This window comes from Peromyscus maniculatus, chromosome X (assembly GCF_049852395.1).
Source record: "Peromyscus maniculatus bairdii isolate BWxNUB_F1_BW_parent chromosome X, HU_Pman_BW_mat_3.1, whole genome shotgun sequence".
Taxonomy (NCBI): domain Eukaryota; kingdom Metazoa; phylum Chordata; class Mammalia; order Rodentia; family Cricetidae; genus Peromyscus; species Peromyscus maniculatus.
In genome coordinates this window covers 87,084,471-87,096,948 of record NC_134875.1, presented here as the reverse complement: position 1 = coordinate 87,096,948, position 12,478 = coordinate 87,084,471, and the positions used below count along the sequence as shown (strand labels likewise).

The 12,478-nt window shown below is 39.2% G+C and overlaps 1 protein-coding gene across 2 annotated transcripts in view; it reads right to left on the bottom strand.

Annotated features, from left to right (window-relative positions):
* Positions 1 to 12,478, bottom strand: part of Ophn1 (oligophrenin 1) — a 353,114-nt gene that overhangs the window by 214,444 nt on the left and 126,192 nt on the right. For both annotated transcript variants that reach the window (XM_006981173.4, XM_042268747.2), the window contains exon 4: positions 8,927 to 8,988. In XM_006981173.4, coding sequence (XP_006981235.2) covers positions 8,927 to 8,988 — 62 coding nt within the window. The remainder of the gene's footprint in view (positions 1 to 8,926; positions 8,989 to 12,478) is intronic.

Here is a 12,478-nt window from a genome sequence, read left to right as displayed (position 1 = left end):
CAATTTTCCTGTATCTGTTGGGACTTGCTTTTTGTCAAAATACATGGTCAATTTTGGGGGAGAAATTTCCATGAGCTTCTTAGAAGAATATATTTTCTTCTGTGTTTAGTTGAAATGTTCTGTAAATATCTGCTAGTTCCATTTGGTTTAGAACACCAGTTAGAGCCAGTGTTTCTCTGTATAGTTTCTGTCTGGATGACTTGAGGTATTGAAGTTACCCACTAACACTGTTCGAAGGTCAATATGTGGTTTAAGCAGTAGTGTGTTTCTTTTATGAATTTGGTTTCCCTTGTGTTTGGTGCATATGTTTAAAATTGCAATGTCCTCTTGGTGAATTTTTCCTTTGAAAGGTATGTACTATCCTGTCTCATCATCTGATTAGTTTTGTTTTAAAGTCTATTTTGTCAGATATTAAAAATGGTTACTCCATCTTGCCTCTTCAAGTCCATTTGGCTTGAAATATCTTTTTCCATCCTTTTACCCTTCATTTTAAGGTATGTTTCTTGGATGGAGCAGAAGGATGGATCTAGTATTCAAATGCACTCGGTTAGTCTGAATCTTTTTATTAGGGAACTCAGACCACTGATATTGAGAGTAATCAATGAGCACTGTTTGATCATTCCTGTTACTGTGTTTTTGTGGAGTGAGTTTTTTTCCCCTATTTTGATTTGCTGGTCTGAGATTATTTATTGCTTGTGGTTTTTGTTTGGTTTGGTTTGGTTTGTCTTGGTGGTGTTAACCTTTTCAGGTTGAAGTTCTCCCAATGCCTTCCTGTAGTGCTGCATTTGTAGATGGATACTGCTTAATTTTGGTTTTCTCATGGAATGTCTTTTTTCTCCATCCATTGTGATGGAAAGTTTCGCTGGGTATAGAAGCCTGGGCTGGCATCTGTGGTCTCTTAGCATTTGTAGAACATCTATCCAGGCTCTTCTGAATTTTTGATATTTGTAATAATAGGTGCTGATATCTGGTCCTGTCTTTGTTGGGTGGGTGCTCTGTGCCTGGGTTTTTCTTGCCCTGTCTGGTTCATAAAAGAGTGTGGTGGGTAAGAAATTCTTCTGGAATCCTGATAAGGGTGGCCAGGGGTTCCTGGGTAGAAAATGTTTCTAGGTATTTGGAGCTAACTCTAAGGAATGGGTATGGGCTGGAAGGGGTGCTGCTAAGGCACACCAAAGGGAGAAAAACTGGGCACACCACCAGGGTTTGTGTAGAGCCCTGGGAATGGGGACAGGGAGGGAGATGAATGCACAGCAGCTGACATATTACAAAGCTGGGGCTAAGATTGGAAGACTGGAATTGGAGGACAGAAGGGAGAGTGAAGATAGGTTACCCAATTCCCTGGCTGACATGGCTGGCAGCTTTTCAGGGAGTGCCTCCCGGAGTTAGTGGCTGAGACAAAGGGATGGGGTGGAGAAAGGCTATAGGTGAAGAGCTACATGATCCCCTGGGATTGGGGGCAGAGTAGAACGCTACTCCACTGGAGGTGGTTTGTTAGGAAGCTGGGGATAAGACTGGGAGCAGGAAAGAGAGTGAAGACCCCCCCCTCCTACCTACATGATTACCTGTACAGCATGGCAAGTGGGTTTCCAGGGAAAGCTTTTTATTTTTATTTTTTTCACCTTACAGGTCTTTATGTAAGATTTTTTTTTGGGGGGGGTTTCTATGTGCATCTCTGCATCTGTATGTGTTTCTTGTCCTTTTTCTTTGGCTCTTTTCTTCTATTTGTCCTTTTCTAGTTTGTTTGCCTTCATTTTATCTTCTTTTTATTTTATTATTACTACTCAGCATCTACTGGGCTCTCATTTGGTATAGGCCTAAATTTGTTATAAGTGAACTTTAAACAGATACTTAGTTACATTTTAGCTTCCTCTGAATAAGAAGCCATACGTAATGAGACAGTTAATTTACAACTTTCATTCAAAATTTCATTTGTGATCTACTCATTTAACCTGTGTCTTGACTAGCAAGTTGAGGCCATTAATGTTTAAAGTTATTAGTGAATGGTGTCCACTGATTGCTGTGTTTTTTGTTGTTGTTGGTAGTGTGTTCTTAGCTCTAATTTGTGTTTCTGAAATTATAGCTCCATTTGTTTTCTTGCTATAGCCTCCTGCACTGGCTTATTCTCTCTTCAGTCTGAAGTACTGCTTCCAATATTCTCTGTAGGACGTGTGTGTGTGTGTGTGTGTGTGTGTGTGTGTGTGTGTGTGTGTGTGTCCTCATTCATGCCAAAACACACTGATCTTTCATTCAATGAAAACTACACAAGGAATTCTCCTATCTAACACATTCTATACTTTGCTGGATTGTGGATTATGGTTTTGTTTACTCATCTAGAGACCAATTAAAATCAAGGAAGTATTTTTCTTTTTTCTTTTAGCAGTATTAAAACATGACCTTACTTTTATTTTTTATTTTATTTTATTTTATTATAATTTGATTTAATATTACATATCAGCCACGGATTCCCCTGTCCTCCCTCCCGGCCCCCCCCCCCGCCTTCCCCCCAGCCCATCCCCCATTCCCATCTCCTCCAGGGCAAGGACTCCCCTGGGGATTCAGCTCAACCTGGTAGATTCAGTCCAGGCATAGGCCCCAGGTTCCAAACAGCCAGCTCATATACTAAGGACAGGTCCTGGTCCCTCTGTCTGGGGGCCTCCCAAACAGTTCAAGCTAATCAACTGTCTCACTTATCCAGAGGGCCTGATCCAGTTGGGGGCTCCTCAGCTATCGGTTCATAGTTCATGTGTTTCCACTAGTTTGGCTATTTGTCCCTGTGATTTTTCCAGTCTTGGTCTCAAATTCTCGCTCATACAATCCCTCCTCTTTCTCGCCGATGGGACTCCCAGAGCTCCACCTGGGGCCTGGCCGTGGATCTCTGCTTCTGCTTCCAGCAGTCACTGGATGGGGTTTCTATCATGACAGTTAGGGTGTTTGGCCATCCTATCACCAGAGTAGATGACCTGCCTTTTAAAAACATGCCTTCCATTGAAAGATGAAACCTGAGCTCCCCCCTTAATTGTGAGGGGGCTTGTTATTGTTTTGAACCAGTCCACCAGGGATGACACTATGGGAGTTCTAAGTATAAGTCATAATTATCCACCAGAGACTACTCAGTTCTCTTGAAAGTATGACTCTGCACACTCCTTTATGTAAGACATGAGGTAGTCTTGTTAAAAAAAAATTAGCTGAATGGCCCTGAGACTAAAAATGAGAGAGACACAATGCAGACATTCTCGTCAAAGCTCTTACCAGCTGAACCCAGTCTTCCAAGCTTGTCAGGAGCACCACTTAGAACACTAAAAGATATCATGTGTTCAGTGAGTGTTAAATATGGAGAAGAAGAAATACTCAGTGATACTGACCTAAATTCCTGATTCACAAATGGCCTATAACTAAATAATTTTACTATAAGCCATTAGGTTTTAGAATGGGTTGTTATAAAGCAATAGATGATATTTAAAAAAAAAACTAGTTCCAATCTCACATAGATAACATGTAAAATGTGACTGTCTGTGAAACACTGAGGAAGTCTGACTTTGAACAGGAAGTAAACATGCCGCTTGTAAAAAAAAAGTGCCACATAGCAATTCTTTGTACAGATGTCCAGATTGGGCATGTATATTCAGATGGCCCCAGAAAGGCACAGTTTCTAGTTTTTCATGTTCAGAGGAAGCCTGTCCTGAGCAAGCAAGTGTATAAGCAACTCTTAACTGACAATCCAGGCAAATTATATATTTGCACATGCTTCAGTGAATTGGGACTCTACATCCTTCCCTTAATTGAATTGCTGACATTGCCCAGTCTCTCACACAACAAACCTTGTTACCCAGTTGTTATAATACTATTTTCTGCTAGAAGAAAGCTGGGGATATGGGGACAAAACATGCTGAACCCTTGTTCCTTTTCTTTCATTGTTTAACCTTAAATTTCTTAGTTCAGCAACCACCTAAAGAATCCCTTTTAAGAAAGCTTTGTCGTTAATTGCCTTTTTGACCACTGCATTAATTTTTGTGAGCTCTCTATGAAAAAACGCCAACAACTCTATCTAGATAGGAACATAGCTGTGAGAAGCTCTAGCCTAAACTCAGTAAGAGTTTATAGAACCAGGTTCCCACAGAATAAAGACAAAATTAAAGCTGAACAATGTCTAGATAAATGGAGCTGGCATCCACTCTAATACCACAGGATTGTTCAGGAATCTTTGGTGGTAAACAAGCTGCCAAAATCAGCTTCAACAAGACACTGTTTGCAGTGGTGTGGACCTCTTAATGTTATTTCTGTCATTCCTCAAACTTAGACTTTGTACATCACCAGAAAAACTCCCTTGTCAGTAAGAAAAGCATACAGACAGGCTTCCTCCTATGCAGGAAGTCTGCCATCCAGACGCTTACACACCACTTCTGAGATGTGACGCCTATCCAATAGTACTCGAAAGAACATCCCAGCTGGGATGTTCCACCTTTTCTCTCTTCATAGTTCCTGCCACAGTCTACATTCATTCATGGAGATGAGCAGGCAAGGGCCATTGCCACATTCTCGGGCAATGAACTTCCTTATTGTTCGTCATCATAAATCCATTCTAGATTCTAATTTTAGAAAGAATGAGAAATAAATGTGTGACAAAGAACCAGGAAGAAGAGTAAGGAAAACAACATCTCAAAGAATGATTCCTGTTCCAGTAGTGTAAAGCTTTGCTATCAAGTAAATGAAAGAGTCAAAGTGCCGTGGAGAAAGGCAGCTGAATGAGCTAGAGGTGAATGCCTCCGAGAAGGACGTGGGCAGCAGGAAATGGAAGCTCTGACAGAAGAGAACCTCCAGTGAAGTCTGTCTGAGCTAGCAGGCCATCCCTGAGGCTTGCGTGAAAGCACCCGTGTCTGTCCCCCTTACTGTCTTTAGAAGCAAATTTCATAAACTCAGAAAAGTCCTGTCATGTCTTACGAGCAACCAGAGATTACTAAGAACAATGCTTATATAATCAATGTTTTTCACCTTTAAAACACACTCCCATATTATGATGTCATTTAAGGTGCTTCATAACAAGAGGAGTGGCAATTATTTTCCTTGCTTTGCAAGAGAGTAAACTGATTAGTACAAAGTCAAGAAGCAAGCAGTGGCTGAGTCAGAATCAAATACTTAATACCCTCCCCTCAAAGCCAATCTTCAACCACACTTCTCTAGGAGCTGAGAAAACAGTAGCAGGACTCTGAAAAGCTAGTGCCACAGTGCTGGAAAGGAGAAGGGATGCAATGAGTAAAACTCTTTTAAATGGAACAGCTATTCCACAAAACTGGGATGCCAATAAATAGACATCCCATGAGAGATGGGGACGAAAGACCATTTTGCTATCCTATATAGAGTTCTCGCCTTACCACACAGGCCACTGCTCAAAATGAAAACCGTTCAAACCAGCTATTTCCAGATTTGGGTACCAACTAAGTCTGGGTTGGGGCGATGAATAATAACCCAAGAAATTTGGATCCTGCTGATCTAGGGACCACACAAAAACATTTTCTCTGGTTGTAGGGTGGCTTTTTTTTTTCAAAACAGGAGCTCATGTACCTCAGACTGGCCTTGAATTCTCTGTGTAGCTGAATATTGCCTTGTATTTCTGAATCTCCAGCTTCAACCTCTTTCCTGGGATCAGGGAGTACAGACTTGTTTGTATTACCACACTCAGGTCAAGATTATATTTAAAACCATTAAAATGATTAGAATAAAAAAAACAATTCTTAGGTACAAACCTAGAAGCATACATGAAAGACCTTTATAAATAAGTTACAAAACACTGATGTAATACATCATGTAAAAGTAGTAACAGGAAGATGACCCATGATCCCAGACACAAAAAGTCATCATATTTAAGATAACAGCTTGCCCAGCTGGATTTATAGATTCAGTGTCATGCCAATTAAAATGCTAGCAACTTACTCTGTGGATATTAACAAACTGACCCTACAGTGTATACCTTATTTCAAGGCTTACTACAAAGTTATAGTAATGAAAACAATATGGAACTGGAGAAACAAATAAAAGAATTTGTACATGAAACAGAAATAAAAGAAAGAAAAAGGAAGTATTTGCATTGAGAAAGGATAATCTTTTAAGAAATAGTGCAGGGGCAAAAGCCCATAAGACCTCAGTCCTAGACAAAGAACTACAGGAAACTAAGGAATGCTGAGAAAAAGACAAATAGTCTTCCCCAGGGAAGACCACACCAATTGGTACCAAATGGTCAGCCCTGAAAGCATACATACAAGTAACATTATAGAAACTAAGCAGGTTGAATTTATGAATCTATATTATATTCCTATACATATATGCATAAAAAGACCATTAATTTGAAAGGGAGCAATGGGGGATATATGGGAGGGTTTGGAGGGATGAAAGGGAGGGGGAAATGTTGTAATTGTTATCTCAAAAATTAAAAAATTAAATTATTTTAAATAAGGCTGAGTAAGCCATGAGGAGCAAGCCAGCAATCAGCACTCTTCCATGGCCTCTGCATCAGCTTCTGCCTCCAGTAGCTCACCTGGTTTGAGTTCCTTCCTTGGCTTTCCTTGATGGACTGCGATTTAAGATATGTTAGCCAAATAAACCTTTCCTTGCCCCCAAAATAAACTGTTCTGAACAAGGCAAGATAAAAAGAAATTAAAAGTATACAAATAGTAAAAGAAGTCATACTATTGCCATCTTCATATGATATGATATTATACATTAGATATGTCAAAATTCCACCAGAAAACTTGTAGAAATGATGAACAAACTCAGCAAGATGGAAGAATACAGAATCAGCTGCACAAATGAATGCCTTTTTTATATACCACCAATAAAAATACAGAGAAGATCATGGAACACAATCATCCCATTCACAATAGCCCTAAAGAAAATAAACTAGCTAGGAATAAACCTAACCACGGAGGTGAAGTATCTTTACAATGAAAAGTTTACATTTTTGAAGAAAGAGATGGAAAAAGACACTAGAAAATGGAAAAATACCCTATACTCATAGATTTATATTGTGAAAAAATAACCATTTTACCAAAAGCCATTTGCAGATTCAATGCATAATCCCCAATCAAAATCCTGATCTCGTTTGTCACAGAAATAGAAAAAGTTATCCTGAAATTACTATGGAACCACAAATGACCCCAGACAGTCAAAATAATCCTTAGCAAAAAGAAGAACGCTGGAGAGATTGCCATTCCAGATCTCAAAATATACTACAGGACCACAGTAATAAAAGAACTTATGGCACTGGCAAAAACCAAACATGTAGATCAATGAGACAAAATTGAAGTCCCAAACATGAGTACAGAAAACTTCAGCAACTTAGTATTTGACAAAGGTAGCAAAAACATATGCTGGAAAAAAGGAAAACATCTTCAACAAATGGTACTGGAAAAATTGGAATTCCACATGGCAGAAGAATGAAATTAGACCCGTATCTATCACCTTGTACAAAAAGTAACTCCAAACGGATCCAAGACCTAAACCTAAAACCTCAAATACTGAAACTGCTAGAAGAGAACACCGGCAGTACCTAAATCATATAGGTGTAGGAAAGGACTTCCTGAATAGGGCTCAATTTTTCTAAGAATTAAGGCCAACAATTGACAAGTAGGACATAATAAAACCTAAAAGATTCTGTACAGCTAAAGAAACAACCATCTGGGTGAAGAGGAGGCCCATAGAATTGATTGAAAAGGATCTTTGCCATCTGTATATCTGACAGAGGATTAATATCCAGAATATATTAAGAACTCAAAAAAACAAAGGGTCAAAACCACAAATGGCCCATTCAAACAAAATGATCCTGGGATCTGAACAGAGAGTTCTTAAAAGAAGGGGGGAAATGACTAAAATGATATTTCAAAAGATGGTCATCATCCCCAATAACTAGGGAAATACAAATCCAAACGACTTTCAAGTTCACCTTACCCCAGCCAGAACAGTAAAGAACAGCAAAACAACGAAGAACAAATACTGGGGTGCATGTGGAGAAAATGGGGCCACTAGATACCACATAGTAAAAAGTTAAACTAGAGATCTTGAATCCTTCAAAAAAATTAACTCAAAATGGATCATAGACCTAAAGGTACAAAACTCCTAATAGATATCAGAATAAGTTAGATGACTTTACATTTCATTATTTTTAGACTCCAAAAGCAAGATCTATGAAAGAAAAAAATGGGGGCTAGAGATGGTTCAGCAGTTAAGAGCACTGACTGCTCTTCCAAAGGACTCCAGCTCAAATCCCAGCACATATATGGTGACTTACAACCATATGTAAGTTCAATTCCAGGGGATCCCTCTTCTGTCCTCTGCAAGTATCAGGCATGCATATGAGACACAAACATATATGCATGCAAAACAGCCATACACAAAAAATTAAATATTTTAAAAGAAAAAAAGTTGAATTGAGCTTCAATAAAATTATAGATCTGCTCTGCAAAAGACACTTAGTATGGTTAATTTGCTTGTCTACTTGACTGGATCTGGGATCCAATAAGAGTGTTCTGTGATCATGTCTGTGACAGTATTTCATGGAAGTATTAATGAAATAGAGGAAGACCATCTTCCAAAGTGGTGATCCAGATATAAAGAGGTCTGAGGGAAAAGCAGTGTTGTGTTTTGTCTGCTCACCTTCACTACCTTCTGGTGAACACAAATACTTTGTTGCTATTGTGCCTACCATCCTTTGGTGACATCAGAACCCAGGTTCTTGGCCTTCAGCATGGATTGAAGACCAGAAACTCTCCAGAAATTCTTCAATGCTCTATCGAGACTGCATCTAGCCTCATTGACTGAGCAGCTACTAGGTTCCCAGCCTCTCTGATGTGAACAGAGTCACATACATTCCTTTTAACATATACTCACCCGAATGGTTCTGTTCCTTTACAGAACCTTTACTAATACAGTGACCTACCATCATCATCCTCTCATTTTCTACTTCATTGAGCAATTCAGCAAATTCCTTGAATGATTCCGCTGGTAAGAGAGAATAAAAATAAAGCAAATTAGTAATGAAGGAGGCAAAGATCTATGCAACTTGAAGTAGGAACAAGCGCCTTAATCTCACAGAGACAGTAGAGAATGACATCTAAGGTGAGCAGGAAGACAGGTTAAGTACCTACTGATTATTTCTCTTCTTTTTCTTTCCTTTTCTGCTAATCCCCAACTAGAGAATTATTTCACAATTAACATTGTATTTAATTCTTAGTCACAGATAAGCAAGAAACTAATTTATAAATTTGAAAAAAACATCAGATAGGGTGTGAGATAATAAGGCTTTTAGTTTAATAAACAATATAGAGAAAGAGAAGAAACAAAAATTTTATAGAGAAGTAGGCCTGGATTGGAAGTCTTGTTCCATCACTTTCTTCATGAGTGACTTTGTGTAAATGACTTGACCCTAAGCTTCAGCTGCCATACCTATCAACAGGCATAATCACATCTACTTTAGTGTGTAGTGTATGTAAAATTATGTTGCAAATGTGGAGTATGCATACAAAGTAGATAACACTAACATCTCTCCCCTTCTAAAGCCAATTCTGGCACTTATTGGCAGTGTGACAGCCATTCAATTCTCCGCCCTGGATTGTAATTTCTTCATACACACAAGATAAATTAAATAGCTTTTATTGTGTCTTCAAATTCCCCAACTTCCCACCACAAGCATCAAGTACATTCTCCGAATATATAAAAGCCTGGGCAAACAGTTAGTTAGTTATTAGCTATTTAGTTAGTTAGTTAGCTATTTAGTTTCTCACTATGTAGATGGGGCTGGCTCACTAAGGCTCCTGAGTGCCAGGATTACACACAGTACTGAACTACCATATCTGCCCCCTAAACTGGTGCTTTTTAAGCAAAAAGACTTCTAATAGCTTCCCTCCATAATCTATTGACTATTTCAGAATATGCTATTTAATTTTCACAAAGTTGTAAATTTCAAAACTTGCTGTTATTAGTAACCTACTGTGGTCAGGAAATAAGTTATGATTTTTTATTATTTGCATTTATTGAAGCCTATTTTCTGATTTAACATATGGTCACTTGAAGAATATTCTACATAAGCTTGAAAAAGAATAGCCTCTATACTTGTTGGGTAGAGGACAAAAGAGGGCATCAGATCCCCTGGAATTGGAATTACAGACAACTGTAAGCCACCATATGGGCAATGGTAAAGGAACCCCAGTCCTCTGGAAGAACCACCAGTGCTCTTAATCATGGAGCCATCTGCCAAGCCCTAAGTCCACTTTTCTTAACTGTCTACCATTCCCATATTCCTCTATTCAATTTTATTTAACAAAAATGAACAGACAAGTAACAAAGGTCATTTTTAATCCATAATATGCTAACTGATCCAAGACTTCAAATAGATGCCTTCAATTATTTTCCTTTCTTTTCTTCAATTCACTTACCCTTCGATTCGTTGATCCTTTCTATTCACTGTACAAATCTGGCACGGAGCCACTGTGGTGAATTTTATTTACTGTACACTTTCTTTTAACTTCCCAACTGCAGTTTCCCCTCCCTCCTCTCCTCCCATTCCTTCCCGTCAACCTCCCCTGTGCTCCCCTACCCCCATCCACTCCTCCTCCACTTCAGTTCAGAAAGGGGTGGGCCTCCCATGGGTGTCAACAAAACATGGCATATCTAGTTGTAGTAGGATTAAGTTCCTCCCATTGTATTAAGGCTGGGCAAGGTGATTCAGTATAAGGAGTAAGTTCCCAATAAAATACAGAGTTTTAGCTGTTTCCTTCTAAAATATTTTAAGTCTTTATATTTTCTCTGTTTTGTGAGAAATTGTTCTCATCCACTCCTGTAGCTTTTTTGACACAGATTCCTTAAATTGAATATATTTTAAATATCTAATTAAAAGTATTTGTCAAAGAAATCAATTATTTGAGATTCCCCAGGAACAATTTCTATGAATATTTTTTTCCTTTTGTTAGTGGACTGCTTTTTTGCAATTTCATCCCAGGTGTCATTTTTAATGAATATTTTAAGTAATGCAATGTGGCAATTATAAAAAAAATCAGATCCCCTTCCTTTCCTAGCTTTGCTGCTCTTGTCATGCTATTTATTTAACGACTTCATAAAGACTGTACAATGTCCAGGAAATAACATGAATCCTCTCTTTCCTTTTCAGTAGTAGGGGTTAAATGTAGAACCTCGTGCATGCTAGGTATGATCTACTTCAGTTGAGCTATATCCCCAAACCATTTCTGGCTTTAACAAAAATATGGGCCACATTAAGCAAGCCAGGATGACTTTGTATTCACTTTATATCCCAGACAAGCCTTGAACATGTGATGTGCCTATGACTCCAAGCAGCTTCAACCAGGCCTGCACCACCAGGGCCAGGTAAGAGATTCCTTTAAACCGTTTGAACCAATAAGTCTCTGTGCCTGTGCTGGCTAGTCTTATGTCAGCTTGACACAGAAACTAGAGTTATCTGAAAGGAGGGAACTATAGATGTAACCAACCGTCTTATTAAATAAGAAACAGAAACAATGCAAAAGAGAAAGCCAAGAGGTCAGAGCTCAGAGCTAAAATCTCACCCTTCCGCCTGCGGTGTCCCAGCTTCCCGAATGAGGGTTCTATTTCCTGTCTGTTCGTCTATTTAAAGTATTTTGTTCTGCCTTCTCATTGGTTGTAAACCCAAACACGTGACTGCCTCGTCACTGTCTGAATGTACAGCCCCCTAGGTCTTAAAGGCATATGTCTCCAATGCTGGCTATATCCCTGAACACACAGATATCTATGGGATTAAAGGCGTGTGTCACCACTGCCACACTCTTGCTATGGCTCTAATAGCTCTGACCCCTGGGTAACTTTATTTATTAACATACAATCAAAATCACATTTCAGTACAATTAGATTACCACCACAGGGAACCTCAATTGAAAAAATGGTCCCATAAGGTCCTGCTGTAGGGCATTTTCTTTATTAGTGATTGGTGTGGGATGGCCCAGAACACTGTGGGTGGTGCCACCCCTGGGCTGTTGTCCTGGGATCTATAAGAAAGCAGGCTGAGCAAGCCATGGGGAGCAAGACAGTAAGCAGCACCCTTCGATGGCCTTTGCATCAGCTCCTGCCTCTAGGTTCCTGCCCTGTTTGGGTTCCTGTCCTGACTTTCTTCAATGATGAACAGCAATGTGGAAGTGTAAGCTGAATAAACCCTTTCCTCCTCATCTTGCTTTTTGGTCATGGTGTTTCACTACAGCAATAGAAACCCTAAGAAAAGTTGGTACCAGGAACTTGGGTATTGCTGTGATTTGCCTGACCATGTTTTTGTTTGGAGAAATATGAAACAATTTGGAACTTTGTGCTAGAAAAACAACTGGATACTAAGCAGAGTTTAATGGGACATGCTAGTAAGAGCATAGAAGGCAGTGATGCTGAGGATGATTTGAACTGTGGTCCAGAAGAGATTTCAGAAAAGAATAATATTAGTATGTGGCCTAGACATCAT